The 15,300-nt window shown below is 45.7% G+C and overlaps 1 protein-coding gene across 1 annotated transcript; it reads right to left on the bottom strand.

The window, feature by feature from the left end:
* PSMB8 (proteasome 20S subunit beta 8) lies at positions 1-5,675 on the bottom strand. Its single transcript, XM_044306159.1, has 6 exons — positions 5,341-5,675; positions 4,482-4,626; positions 4,218-4,329; positions 3,153-3,282; positions 2,781-2,985; positions 1-196 (listed from the first exon to the last, which is right to left on the bottom strand). The coding sequence occupies exons 1-6, from the start codon at positions 5,470-5,472 to the stop codon at positions 105-107; spliced, it is 816 nt and encodes a 271-aa protein (XP_044162094.1). The 5' UTR covers positions 5,473-5,675; the 3' UTR covers positions 1-104.
* Between the last annotated feature and the right edge of the window lie 9,625 nt (positions 5,676-15,300).

Below are 15,300 nucleotides of genomic sequence, written 5' to 3' on the forward strand. Positions count from 1 at the left end.
TATGTTAAACAAGCAATTTTATTGCCTGGTTTTTGTGATAACAAAAAATTGACAAATGAAGACCTTGAAGAAGAAATTGTGTCTCGGGTTGTCAGGCTCTCCAGTTACTGCTCCTTTTCTTCTTTGTAATTGTACAGCGAGTCACTGACGTCAAACTGCCCGACCTTCACCCACCCATCCTTTTTCATGTGGTACACTAAGGAGACAGAAACGAGTCTTACACATGGCATCACTTTCTTCTTGATGTCATGAAATCATGCACCCGGCAATTTCCTGATAAACTTGTATTAGAAAAATGATGCTCACATATGTTTTTTATATCAGTGCCGTAACCTGTGCACAGTAGTATGGGTATAGACCAGGGATCAGCAACCTCCGGCACTCTATATGTTCTGAAACTACAACTCCCAGAATGCTCCATTCACTTCTATGGGAGTTGTGAGAACAGCCAAGCATGTTTGCATGCTGGGAGTTGTAGTTTAACAGCAGCTGGTGTGCTGTAGGTTGCTGATCCCTGGTATAGACCATGGATCAGTCCTGTGTAACGTATCCAGTAGGATAAGGCTAGGGCTACACAACGACATTGGTCGCACCAATGTCGCGTGACAATTTTCATAATGATAGTCTATGGTGTCGCACTGCGACTGCGACACGACAGTCGCAAAAGACCCATCCAAAATGGATTTTCTGCGACAGTCGCAGCATGTCGCAGTGCAACACCATAGACTATCATTATAAAAATTGTTGCGCAACATTGGTGCGACATCAATGTTGCGTGACACATGTTGCAGTGTAGCCCTAACCTAAAACATGGCATCAATCATGTGACACCAACAATCATTTGTGACCTCATGTGACATTCATTTATCACATGACTTCTATGCGCTAACTAATGGTAAAATTATTATGGTTACTGCCATAACTGCCATTTACCATGTATTATATGGCTGCCGGTCTCTATGTGATGTCATGTTTTGTTAATAAAGTTAACTGATAGAAAATGCACAGAAGAGACAGAGAGGAATGTAAGAGCAGGTTCTCCACAGACACTGATGGACATGATGCTGAGGAGCTGCTGCAGGTGGTAATAATCTATACGTTTTGTTCATCAGTAAACTACTTACCAACATTGTAGTTGGTAAATTGAGGCCATTTAAACCCTACCCCCTGGAAACGCCCCCCAAACTCATAGAAACGGCCATTTATGGATGGAGTTTACACAAGCCCAGTCCGTTTTCTTCCCAGGATAGACCCTACAAAATTTACGACCATTGGCAACTAAGACTATTCCCCTGTTAGATACAATGATAACTAAAAGGGGTCACATGACATTTGTTGGGTCGCATGACTGACGCCATGTATAGTCCATTAAAAGGGTTTTCAGGGTATTAAATATTGACGTCCTATCCTAAGATCAGTAGAGGTCCGACTCCCGTTGTGCCTCCTGAAAACTAGCCAAGCACAGCGTCGTACATTGTATAGCGGCTGTGCTTGGTATTGCATCTGAAATGGGAATGAGCCACCCAAAGGCCATGTGACCAATGAACGCGACATCACTGGACCAGGAAGAGGCCCTCTGACTTCAGCAGCTGGTTGGTGGGGTGCAGGGAGTTGGACCCCCACTTATCCCGAGGATAGGTCATCAATATTTGAACCCCAGAAAACCTCTTTGATCATGACCAATTATTTGTTGTTACTGTATGTTTGGACACTGCAGCATTATCTGGTTGTTCTCTCCATAAGGCCTCATGAACACGGCCGTTTGTATTTTGTGGTCTGCGAAAACATATCCGCAAAAAATACAGATGACGTCCGTGTGCATTCTGTATTTTACGGAACGAAACAGCTGGCCCCTAATACAGACAATAATAGGGCATGTTCTATTTTTTTGCGGAACGGAAATACGGAAACGGAATGCACATGGAGTAACTTCCGTTTTTTTTGCTGACCCATTGAAATTAATGGTTCCGCGTACGGTCCACAAAAAAAACCCGGAACGGACATTGCCCTTGTTTTCCAGGCCAGTCAGCCATATGGGCTCATGCACACGAACGTATTTTCTTTTTCTACCAGGCAGTATAATTACTTTGATGGCGTTGATCCTGCTGACAGATGCCCTTAAAGTTGAAGCACAGCAGGGAGTTTTTTTCAGTTTTTTTTTATTGTTTAATGTAAGACTACTTTCACGCCTGCGTTTCTCCTTTCCGGTACTGAGATCCGTCATAGGATCTCAATACTGGAGAAAAAACGCTTCGGTTTTGTCCCCATTCATTGTCAACAGGGATAAAACGGAACTGAACATAACGGAGTGCACCAGAATGTATTCCATTCCGTTTGGTTTCGTCCCCATCGCAGACAGAAAAACGCTGCAAGCAGCGGTTTTCTGTCCGGCATGGGATGCGGAGCAAAACGGATCAGTCATGACTCACAATGTAAGTCAATGGTGTCGGATCGGTCTTCTCGGACACAAAAGAATGGTTTTAGAGCCGGATGCGTCTTGGACATTTAAGAGATAATGCGTAACGGATGCAGACGATTGTATTATCGTGACTGAAGCATTTTTGCTGCTCCACGACGGATCCAGCAAAAACGCAGATGTGAAAGTAGCCTAAGACGGGCCCGGCTTAGATCAAGTATGCAAGACTTTAATCTCACATCTTTCAGTGTAATCAGTGCCGTGCGGAGAAGCTCAGCACACACGCTGCACATATATGCTTGAAACATGTTAGCGGATAGAACATGTATGAGCAGCTCTGGGTCTCTAGCGCACAGTTACTTACTATTCACCACTCCTCCGGAAAAATTATCACGATGTGCAGCATAAGTGATGGCTCTGCGACCGAGGTCATACGCTTCTTCAGTGGTCAGATCATAGCGGTATCCGCTGTCCATGACGCCATACGCAAAGGAACTTCCTGATCCCGTGGAAAACATGTTATCGGATAACCTTGTCCCATTTTGATCAACGTAATATAAACCCGGACCCTGGGGGTTACACATAAGGCAGACTGTAATTTTTTTGGTAATTTGACGTTATCCACAAAACGCTCTATTGCTCCTCCTGGTAATCTAGATTTATTACTAGTATTATGGTTTCAGCCAAGTGGTAATGAGGAAATGCTGAGGCCTACACGTGGGGCCATGCTCCTTACCTTCTTATCCCAGCCACATATCATGCTGCCCACGCTCAAGCCTGCTCCTCGGTACTCAAGCATCATGTTGCAGAAGAGCTTAGAGGCGGCCGACACGGAGATCCGGGCGTTATTCCGCAGCTCGTATAACCTGATGTAAGCAAAATATGCAAACTATTCATATTGACACCGTATACAACGCTACAAGTTGACTTGTATATTCTAAGCATTTTGGAGTACAGACGAATCCACAACGCTGCCATCAGATGACTGATAATGGGGTCTGTCCGGTTTCAGAATACTGTGTCCCATTTAGAAAAAAACACTACTACTCCTCCTGTGCCTGCTACACTAGTGTTCTGTGCCTGCCAGTGCTCTGCGGGCACGGCTGCCGAGAGGCTAACCTGGTGCATGATTCTGCTCTGCTTTGCCCGTCTGTGTCCTTCCACATCTTCCCGGGCAGTGGTAAAGTGGCCTCCTCCCTGGTCTGTGCAGCCTATCTGTCTACTCTGCACCTCTGCCTCACGCGTGCTCAACTTAGAAAATGTCCTTCGGAGTAGCCCTAAGGGCTCATGCACACATGTCCCCATCCAATTCTCATTTTTTTGCTGGTCAGATGCGGACCTGTTGACTTCAATGGTGCCCCAAAAGATGTGGACTGCTGTCCGCATCCGTATGTCCGTTCTGTGCCATCCCCAAAAATATAGAACATGTCCTATTCTTGTCCGCATTACGGACAAGGATAGGACTGTTCTATTAAGGGCTGGACATTCCGTTCCGCAAAATGCGTAACACACACGGCCGGTATTTGTGTTTTGCGGATCTGCAATGTACGCACCGCAAAAACAGCTACGGCCATGTGCATGAGCCCTAAGCCAAATATTTTCAGTGACTCAGTGGTCACATTGTACGGTCCCGTTCCAGATATATATCTGGATGGATAAGAAAATGTTATTTTTTTAGCAGCCAAAAAGACAATAGCTGGAAAACGCTCTCAGTGCTCTTGGTTCGGAAAAAAGTATAGGTTCTCCATTTTTGTAGCATGTAAAGCCATTCTAGTGCATTTCTGGTCATTATATCACATACCTGCACTCTTTGGCAAGAAGCCTTTCCCAGTACTGGCAGTCGGCGGCGCTCCCAGACATGGTGCCCAGCAAGTAAGGGTTAATCTCAATCACTTTATTGCATTTCAGTGTAGCTGTTGAAAGAGAACGTTGTACACAAGAGTCATTGTATTGAAGTATTGAGCAACCAACTGTATCACTAAAGGTTATCACTGACTTGTATGTTTGGGTTGAATTTCGACTGTAGATGGCACTGAGCAGGACTTTCTACTAATTCATCACTCACCGATATAACTTCCGGCTGACGCTCTTGAATCCACGGCCACAATCACTCCATGATGGAACTTGAACGCCAGTGTGGTGGTCCCATGCCATGGTTCCAGTTTTACACCATCCACGCCTCGCTCCAAATGATGAAGAAATTCTGCAGGCTGTACAACAGAACAATGAGAGCCACATGAAGGAGCCTGATGTCTCTTACGGCAGTGTTCCTCAGCTCCAGTCCTCAGGGCCCACCTACCAGTCATGATTTGAGAAGATGCCACAGAATAAATACCTGTGGTAAGTCCTGATGCATGGACACTAATTATATCACCTTCTCAATACTAAGGAAATGCGACTGAAAACATGACCATGTAGGTGGGCCCTGAGGACCGGAGTTGAGGAACCCTGTCTTAGGGTATGCTCACATGTGGCTCAAATGCTGTGGAACTGCTGCCACGTATTTGTGTGTAGAAAATCATCAGTATTTTACAGTACCAACAAAATGGATGAAATCTCCACATGCTGTGAACTAGACTACCGTAATTCAGCGAGTTTTAAATCCAGGGTGTCGATTTTTACTGCAGATATCCCTGTCGATTTTACCGATACATAGCGTGAAGTCTGCAGCAAAAAAATTAAATTCCACCCAACGTGGTCGTACCCGTTTTAAAGCCAAGTATTCCAAACTCAAACAACAATGTAGCTCCCAAGGGTATGACAAGACACTGTGCTGCACATCATAAAAGCACTGCATGAGACACGGCATGTACCCAATGGGTTGATGACTAGGCAATCTCCATGAGGAGAAGTAGTACCACCCTCCCCCCATTATAATATATACAGATGAGAAATGTGATGCAATAAATAAGCATTATTTGTACCTGATATCCAGGTGGCACCGTCAGTTCAGTGTTGTAAGGGTTATATGATATTGTGGGTGATATTTTGCCACCGTAGATGGGTGATCTCCAGTCCTCATTTCCAGAAGACCCACAAGTCTTCAGAAGAGCCATACCAAGGAGAAGCAATGTCTGGGTAACGTTATCCTTTCTCTGTATTCGTCTTCTGTTATATGTTGAGCACTATTCCTCCTCTATTCACTCTTTCTCTCGATAACTTTCTTCTCTCCTTATTTCATATAAATCTTCTTAGTCCTTTTTGCTTTTTTCTGCCGTCTTCTGCCTGGCTCACCCAGTCACATAGAAACTGAAAGTGATGCTTGAAATTCTCCACCTCCTCAGCCTGTTGTTGACAAAGCCTCACAGCAAAAATTGAAAGAACACGGGTAGGTTTACTTCATGGTTCAATGTAACATGTAAGTCAGTAAGAAGCTCCTTCAACCCTTTCACGATCAGGACCTTCAATGTCTAAATATCCACAGCAAAATTTCAACTTTTGAAATGGCAGTCACAAACCTTTGATTGTATTTCATAGCAACATATCAGAGGTTTGGATCGGTGGGGGTCTGATTGATGAGATCCCCGATAATCACTAGGATGAGGAAAGAGAAGCGCTTACATGGATCTCCTTCTTTCCGCACTCCAGGAGACGGAATCGAGACAGGGCCCATAGACTTTCCATTGAGCCCATCTCCTGCCGTGAGCGCTTCTCTCTCACTTGGCACTTGGACCTTCACCGATCAAAACCTTTGATATGTCTCTAAGACTCAGGCCTCATGCACGACCGTTGTTCGGGTCCACATCCGAGCCGCAGTTTTTGCGGCTCGGGTGCAGACCCCTTCACTTCAATGGGGCCGCAAAAGATGCTGACAGCACTCCGTGTGCTGTCCTCATCCGTTGCCCTGTTCCGTGGTCCCGCAAAAAAATATAACATGTCCTATTCTTGTCCGTTTTGCGGACAAGAATAGGCATTTCTACAATGGGCCGCCCGTTCCGTTCCGCAAATTGCGGAAGGCACACGGGCAGCTTCCGTTTTTTGAGGATCCGCAGTTTGCGGACCGCAAAAAACGGAACGGTCTTGTGCATGGTCCTTATCAAAAGTATCTTTAAAGTACAGAGACAGTCTGTGATTTATTTTATTTTCTAAATTTTTTATTTAACCCCTTCACTACCGAGCCACTTTTCACCTTAAAGCCCATGCCCATTTTTGCAAATCTGACGAGTGTCACTTTATGTGGTAATAACTTTAAAACGCTTTTACTTATCCAGGCCATTCTGAGATTGTTTTCTCATCACATATTGTACTTTATGACAGTGGTAAAATTGAGTAAAAATATTTCATTTTTATTTATAAAAAAATACCAAATTTACCAAAAATTAGCAATAATATAATAGATAGTAATAACTCCAAAAATAGTTATTACTTTACATTTCCCATGTCTACTTCATGTTTGGATCATTTTGGGAATGACATTTTATGAATTGGAGATGGAATTTCTGAATTTCACTTTTTGGGCAGATTTTCCATTTTAATCCATTTTTTCCAGTAGCAAAGCAAGGGTTAACAGCCAAACAAAACTCAATATTTATTGCCCTGATTCTGTAGTTTACAGAAAAACCCCATATGTGGTTGTAAACTGCTGTATAGGCACATGGCAGCGTGCAGAAGGAAAGGAACGCCATATGGTTTTTGGAAGGTAGATTTTGCTGGACTGGTTTTTTGACACCATGTCCCATTTGAAGCCCCCCTGATGTACCCTAGAGTAGAAACTCCAAAATAAGACCCCATTTTGGAAACTATGGGATAAGATGGCAGTTGTATTGCTATTTTAGGGTGCATATGATTTTTGGTTGCTCTATATTACACTTTTTGTGAGGCAAGGTGACAAAAAATAGCTGTTTTGGCACAGTTTTTATTTTTTGTTAATTACAATGTTCATCTGACAGGTTAGATCATGTCTTAGGTAGGGGCTCATTTTTTGCGGGATGAGGTGACGGTTAGATTGGTACAATTTTGGGTGGCATACGCCTTTTTGATTGCTTGGTGCTGCACTTTTAGTGATGTAAGGTGACAAAAAAAAGTTTTTTTAGCACAGTTTTTATTTACATTTTTTTTTTTTTATGGTGTTCATCTGAGGAGTTAGATCATGTTATATTTTTATAGAGCTGGTCGATACGGATGCGGTGATACTTAATAGGTCTACTTTTATTTTTTTCCCTATTTTTTAACATTTTGTTTTACTTTATTTTGGGAAAAAGATGCTTTTTTTTTTTTGTCCCACTCTGGGACTTCAACTTTTGGTGGTCTGATCCCCTTTTCATCGCATCACAATACTTCTGTATTGTGATGCATTGGCTGTAAGTGTATTACACACTGTAATACAGTACACCTACAGCTTCCTGCCTGTGAGATCCAGAGGGCTGGATCTAACAGGCTAAGAGGGATGGCAGTCTCGATGACTAAGGAAGACATCGGGCTACCTTCTCTGCCATCGGGTCCCCGTCACAGCAGCGCGGGGACCCGATGGCAACTCCGATCCCCGCGTGGACATCGCACGTGCTGCAGTCAGCGCTAACCACGGCACATCAAGGGTTAATGCGCCGGCATCTGTGTTTTCACCGATGCCGGTGCATACAGCAGGGGTCCGGCTATCGGTGACTTCAGGACCTCTGCGCGCGCCCGATCAGAGCGCCGTAGCTGTGATTTCAGACACGGATATCAGCGCCGTACATAAGGGTTAAAAGAATAAAACAAAAACACAAGTATACATCTCATATTATAAAAATGAGTTTCTGTCTGTCTGTCTAGACGTCTGTCTGAACGTTCTTTATGCAAGAACAAACGACTGTACCGATCTTCACCAAATTTGGCACACAGGTACATCAGGTGTCCGTGAAGGTTTTAGATCGGGTCTCCGCTCTCTAGGATGTACGTTCCTGAGATATCCCCCAAAAAGGACCTGCATTAGCCAATTCAAAACAACCCAGCCATTTTTCTTCACTGCTATAAGTCAGCTTTAGGCTAGGGCTACACGGCAACATGCACAGTTCAGCAGACAGTATCACACAATAGACTTAGATACACAGCAGACAGTATCACACATGATAGGATTAGATACACAGCTCAGCAGGCAGTATCACACAGGGTAGGATTAGATACACAGCTCAGCAAGGATTAGATACACAGCTCAGCAGACAGTATCACACAGGATAGGATTAGATACACAGCTCAGCAAGGATTAGATACACAGCTCAGCAGACAGTATAACACAGGATAGGATTAGATACACAGCTCAGCAGACAGTATCACACAGGATAGGATTAGATACACAGCTCAGCAAGGATTAGATACACAGGTCAGCAGACAATATCAAACAGGATAGGATTAGATACACATCTCAGCAGACAGTATCACACAGGATAGGATTAGATACACAGCTCAGCAGACAGTATTATACAACATAAGATTAGATACAAAGCTCAGCAGGCAGTATCACACAGGATAGGATTAGATACACAGCTCAGCAGACAGTATCACACAGGATAGGATTAGATACACAGCTCAGCAGACAGTATCACACAGGATAGGATTAGATATACAGCTCAGCAGACAGTATCACACAGGGTAGGATTAGATACACAGCTCAGCAGGCAGTATCACACAGGATAGGATTAGATACACAGCTCAGCAGACAGTATCACACAGGATAGGATTAGATACACAGCTCAGCAGACAGTATCACACAGGATAGGATTAGATACACAGCTCAGCAGACAGTATCACACAGGATAGGATTAGATACACAGCTCAGCAGACAGTATCACACAGGATAGGATTAGATACACAGCTCAGCAGACAGTATCACACATGATAGGATTAGATACACAGCTCAGCAGGCAGTATCACACAGGATAGGATTAGATACACAGCTCAGCAGACTGTATCACACAGGATAGGATTAGATACACAGCTCAGCAGACTGTATCACACAGGATAGGATTAGATACACAGCTCAGCAGACAGTATCACACATGATAGGATTAGATACACAGCTCAGCAGGCAGTATCACACAGGATAGGATTAGATACACAGCTCAGCAGACAGTATCACACAGGATAGGATTAGATACACAGCTCAGCAGACTGTATCACACAGGATAGGATTAGATACACAGCTCAGCAGACTGTATCACACAGGATAGGATTAGATACACAGCTCAGCAGACAGTATCACACATGATAGGATTAGATACACAGCTCAGCAGGCAGTATCACACAGGATAGGATTAGATACACAGCTCAGCAGACAGTATCACACATGATAGGATTAGATACACAGCTCAGCAGGCAGTATCACACATGATAGGATTAGATACACAGCTCAGCAGGCAGTATCACACAGGACAGGATTAGATACACAGCTCAGCAGGCAGTATCACACATGATAGGATTAGATACACAGCTCAGCAGGCAGTATCACACAGGATAGGATTAGATACACAGCTCAGCAGGCAGTGGGCGGGATGCTGTAGAGGTCACTGTTATGGGGGAAATTGTCAATATCTTTTAACGACATACAAAAACTTTAAATGAAATAGATTACATATACTCGTGCGAAGCCGGGTACTTCTGCTAATAAGTAATACAAGTGCACATAGAATACAGAGTCTGGGGAACTCGATCTGTTAGCAATAATGGGCTCAGGCTGTGGCAAAACAAACAATCAGTGGAGTACATAGAGAAGTAGGTTTCCGCTTAAACCCCTATCAATGACCCTTGGGCCATTTTTTCCACTGCTTTATTTGCTAAAATGTGTTCCTTTAGAGGGTACAGTCCTGACCCCCTCTTACCCTGGACCCCATAGAGGTTGCATGGTCTGCCATTATGGTAGTTACGCCCTTGCAAACAATGCTTCAGGTGTTTGCGCATTTGTAAGCCGTGTACCGAGGTGGGCTCCCCAGGATACAGCAAAGTCATGAATGAGAAAAGCAACTCTGACACCAGCCTTTGCAAAACAGACTTTTTACTGCAATATGACACTGAATGCAAACCCCAACCTCTGGGAACATAAAATGGATTTACATACACTCAGCCCGCAGGCCGAGACCTTTGTGCTGCATAGCACGGCTCCCTGCAATGGACGCCAGAAAGAATTGCACTAGTTTGACTACTGGCGGGCACAACTAAAACTACCACACCGTACCTGTTATCACCCTAGAAATGACACGAACGATTATGTGGTTGAATGATGCGGGCTGGCCTGCGGTGCAACACAAAAGTTCACAATCTTATAATAAACTACAATATTCCCCCTCCCGTAACTGGTCCTATGGCACGTGCCTGCGTATTATTCCTGCGCAAAACGCTGAGCTGGATTGAGCTGGTGAGACGTCTATCAGCTCTCAACTGTGCAATGTCTCTTTTTATTATGGAGTCATTTTGTGAACAGCAGAAACTATTTTTGGCCTGACACACGAAACAGAGACCCGAACTAGCTAACTACAGGCCTGGTACAGTCTCTAGGCGCCAATATTACAATGAGGTGCGTGCACGATCTTACTGACCCGGGTCTGCTCTGTCTCCGTTGTTGACTCCGAACCGAACAAGCAGTCTATTCAACAAACATGCGGTACCGCAGAGCAGGTAGATTGTTCCTCAGATCTCATCAGCACTCCTGGCAGAAGTCTTCTGTCCCCTGGGCTGAATCTGGGTCCTGAACAGCTATCAGCCTAACTTGACTGTAGCTGTGGTCACAAAATGTTGATCCCATACTTTGATGGGAATGAATTCACTCCTCTCTGTGTCTCTGTGTCCTTCCAATATGGAGACTTCCTATTTCTCCTTCAGCCTGGCAACCCCACCTCTCATGAATATGGAAATATGTATATGCAGTCAGTCAGCTGTGCCTAGGAAACAGCGGCATCTTGTGGCCAAACAGCAGAACGTCAGTCCAGAACATTTAATTTAATCCACACAAACAGAGTTCAACAATGAGAGCTGTTTCCCCATCTCACACGATCTCTGGTTAAATTCCATACTAAGTCATATAAAAGAGGCCCAGATTCTCCTGTCACGATAAACTGGCTCCAAAAAACATGGAGGAAGAAGGACAGGATGACATTAATGGAAAAGAGTGAGAGGAAAGAGAGAGAGAAGGAGAAAAAGAGAGGAGAAAAGGGGGATATTCTTTCCCTCTGGGCCCATCCACCAGAGTCTTATTACCGTGTCAACCCTGGAAAAGGATCCAGGGGGTCCAGGCCTTGGGCGAATTCCGGAGGGTTGCGGTAAGCTCCTCCATCCTCTGATTATCTTCAGCTTTGTGAACCCAGTGGGCTAGGGAAGGCGAGGAAGTGGATTCCACATGGCAGGGATGCAAGAACAAGCAGAATTCACAAATGTTTCAAGATTGATTTGCGAGAGATGAAATAAAATCCAACATATTTCTTCTGAGCACTTTCTTATTCACATTTTAGATTGTACCATAATAAATCCACTTTGCATATTTTGAACTTGCTCGAGTGTGCGTGGATTTCTCCAAAATGTTACGGTGGCATGTCAGAAATTTTGATTAGTGAAGGTCCGGTTTCTAAAGCCTATCCCCTGACTGCTAAAACTAAAAGATAGAAGCACTGTGCCAGCATACCTGCAACTTATATCAGGGCTGCGCAAGCTTAATGTCTCCTCTGGATTTGGGTTTCTCTGTGATATGGACGTAACACAATAATCTGAATGCATATGTTTATCTCAATGCCTTAGGCCCTGGTGTTATACATGGTGTTCACCTGGTAAGAGGTCAGTGGTAGGGCTGCAGTAAACGATTATTTTAGTAATAGAGTATTCTATTGATTATTTTTTACGATTAATTGAGTAATCTAATAAGAATTTTTTTATTAATAGACTGTTTTCCTTTATAAAAACTTATAAAAAACCCCTGCCATTAGTCCCCAACACCCTTCGTTCCCCCTGAGCTATCAGCCCAAGTGCATCAGTTATCCCCAGTGCCATCAGCTCCATTTCCCCCAGTGCCATCAGCTCCACTATCCCCCAGTGCCATCAGCTTTCCCCCGTGAAATCAGGTCTGTTCCCCCAGTGCCATTAGCTCTCCCCCACCCCAGTGCCATCAACTCCACTCCCCCAGTGCCATTAGCTCTTCCCCACCCATCAGCTCTCCCCCACCCCAGTGCCATCAGCTCCACTCCCCAGTGCGATCAGCTATCCCCCATGTCAGTGCCATCAGCTCCACTTTCCCAGTGCCATCATCTCTCCCCAACCAGTGCCATCATCTCTCCCCCCTTGTGCCATCATCTCTCCCCCCTTGTGCCATCATCTCTCCTCCCTTGTGCCATCATCTCTCCCCCATTGTGCCATCATCTCTCCCCCCCATTGTGCCATCAGCTCTCCCCCCCTTGTGCCATCATCTGTCCCCCCCTTGTGCCATCAGCTCCCCCACTTGTGCCATCAGCTTTACTCCCCCAGTGCCATCAGCTCTCCCCCACCCCAGTGCCATCAGCTCCACTCCCCAGTGCGATCAGCTATCCCCCATGTCAGTGCCATAAGCTCCACTTTCCCAGTGCCATCAGCTCTCCCCAACCAGTGCCATCAGCTCTCCCCACCCCATAGCCATCAACTCTACTCCCCCAGTGCCATCATTTCTCCCCCCATTGTGCCATCAGCTCTCCCCCCGTTGTGCATCAGCTCTCCCCCTTGTGCCATCATCTGTTTCCCCTTGTGCCATCAGCTCCCCCCTTGTGCCGTCATCTCCCCCCTTGTGCCATCATCTCTCCCCCCTTGTGCCATCAGATCTCTCCCCCATTGTACCATCATCTCTCCCCCCATTGCGCCATCATCTGTCCCCCCTTGGGCCATCAGCTCCCCCCCCTTGTGCCATCAGCTTTACTCCAGCCGTGCCATCATCTCTCCCTCTTGTGCCATCAGCTCTCCCCTACTGTGCCATCAGCTCTCCCTCCTTGTGCCATCAGCTCTCCCCCTTGTGCCATAGTCTCTGCTACCCTGCTCTTCCTGACACCCGGATTGCACAGCGTCATTGGTTGCTATGACTCTGTGCCCTCCGGGCGTCCGGCCTTAGTCACGCCACCACCCCCTCGGTTTCACCAACTTACCTTTCCAGCAGGGGCGCCGCCGACACTCCATTGTTCCGCGCTGCTCTGCGCCTGACGTCACACAGCGCATTAGGTCACGGCGTGCGTACGTCAGGAGGTCAGTGCAGTGCGGGACCATGGACGTGCTGTGAAGTGTCCAGAGGCCCCCTGCTGGAAGGTGAGTATTTAAAGCACAGCGGGAGACCACGAAGCGGGAGTAATAGCAAGTGCTTCACTCCCGCTCTGCGGTCACATGACACAAACGAATCTTCGATGCAAAAATTTGCATCGAGGATTTTTTTGTGTCCAATTATTTGATTTACTAGAGTATTCGTTTCAGCCCTAGTCAGCGGATTCTCATTTCCCACGCAATACTGTATACTGTATGTGTGTAAAGTTGTGGCCAAATATGGCTGCAACATAGAGGTTTCTCCAAATAAAGGTACAAGTGCTATGCTCTAGAACGTTTCCCCTTACCCATAGGACAAACCACAAAAAGCGCACAATTCGAGCACGCAGAGTCCAGACCTTGTAAGAATGGCCTCAGTTCTTGCAGTCAGCACAATCATTTGCCCAAGACAACCTTTCAGCATCACAGGATACAGGTCCTCAAGTCACGGTCATAACCTGCTGAATGCCTAATGGTGGGAACAGCAGACTTTTATCACTTCAGACAATGCCCATTGGAGCAGCTCTGGCAACATGAACCCCAGTGGAGGACTACTCGCACTCTACGTATGGACTAGGAAGATGTTCAGGACTTGCCTTTCTATGGGAAACCCTGGGAACAGTTGCTGCTACCATATACATTTGGGATTTGGTAGATCCTGTCAATATCAATGGAATCCACCAAAAATTAGGTAAAGTATGGCCACCTGTAAGGGTGCCCAAACATCATGAGGTCTCACTGTGGAATCCACATTTGGTTTACTGCTAATTGCTTAAACCTACTGTATGTGCATCGTCTGATACCAGTGTTAGGCTACTTTCACACTTGCGCTTGATCGGATCCGTTCTGAACGGATCCGATCATATTAATGCAGACGGAGGCTCCGTTCAGTACGGATCCGTCTGCATTAATAACTTAGAAAAATTTCTAAGTGCGAAAGTAGCCTGAGCGGATCCGTTCAGACTTTCAATGTAAAGTCAATGGGGGACGGATCCGCTTGAAGATTGAGCCATATGGTGTCATCTTCAAGCGGATCCGTTCCCATTGACTTACATTGTAAGTCTGAACGGATCCGCTCGCCTCCGCACGGCCAGGCAGACAGCTGAACGCTGCAAGCAGCGTTCAGCTGTCCGCCTGTCCGTGCGGAGGCGAGCGGAACGGAGGCTGAACGCCGCCAGACTGATGCAGTCTGAGCGGATCCGCTCCATTCAGACTGCATCAGGGCTGGACGGAGGCGTTCGGGTCCGCTCGTGAGCTCCTTCAAACGGAACTCACGAGCGGACCGACGAACGCTAGTGTGAAAGTAGCCTAAGGCCTCATGCACACGGCCATTGCCCATTTACTTGAAGTGCTTCCGTGGGGTTTCTGCCCGGGCCTCCGCACCGCAAAAAAAAATAATCACGGACCAATTCAAGTTGAATGGGTCTGGATTCATTGTGGCAGCCATATGGATGGTGCCAATGCATTGGGGACCGCAAATTGCAGGGATTAAAAAATGCAAAGAAGTAAAATTGCGGGGTCCTGAAAGGGTTAAACACAAGTCAAAAATCTACATCAAACTCCAATGGTTGCAGATTTTGCAGCAGATTACCTCTGGATCTACAGCAAAAATCCTAAAATCCTAAATTTAAAAAAAGTTAAACAAAAAAAACACTCTCTACTGGCCTCTGCTG

This window comes from Bufo gargarizans, chromosome 9 (assembly GCF_014858855.1).
Source record: "Bufo gargarizans isolate SCDJY-AF-19 chromosome 9, ASM1485885v1, whole genome shotgun sequence".
NCBI classification, from domain to species: Eukaryota; Metazoa; Chordata; class Amphibia; order Anura; family Bufonidae; genus Bufo; species Bufo gargarizans.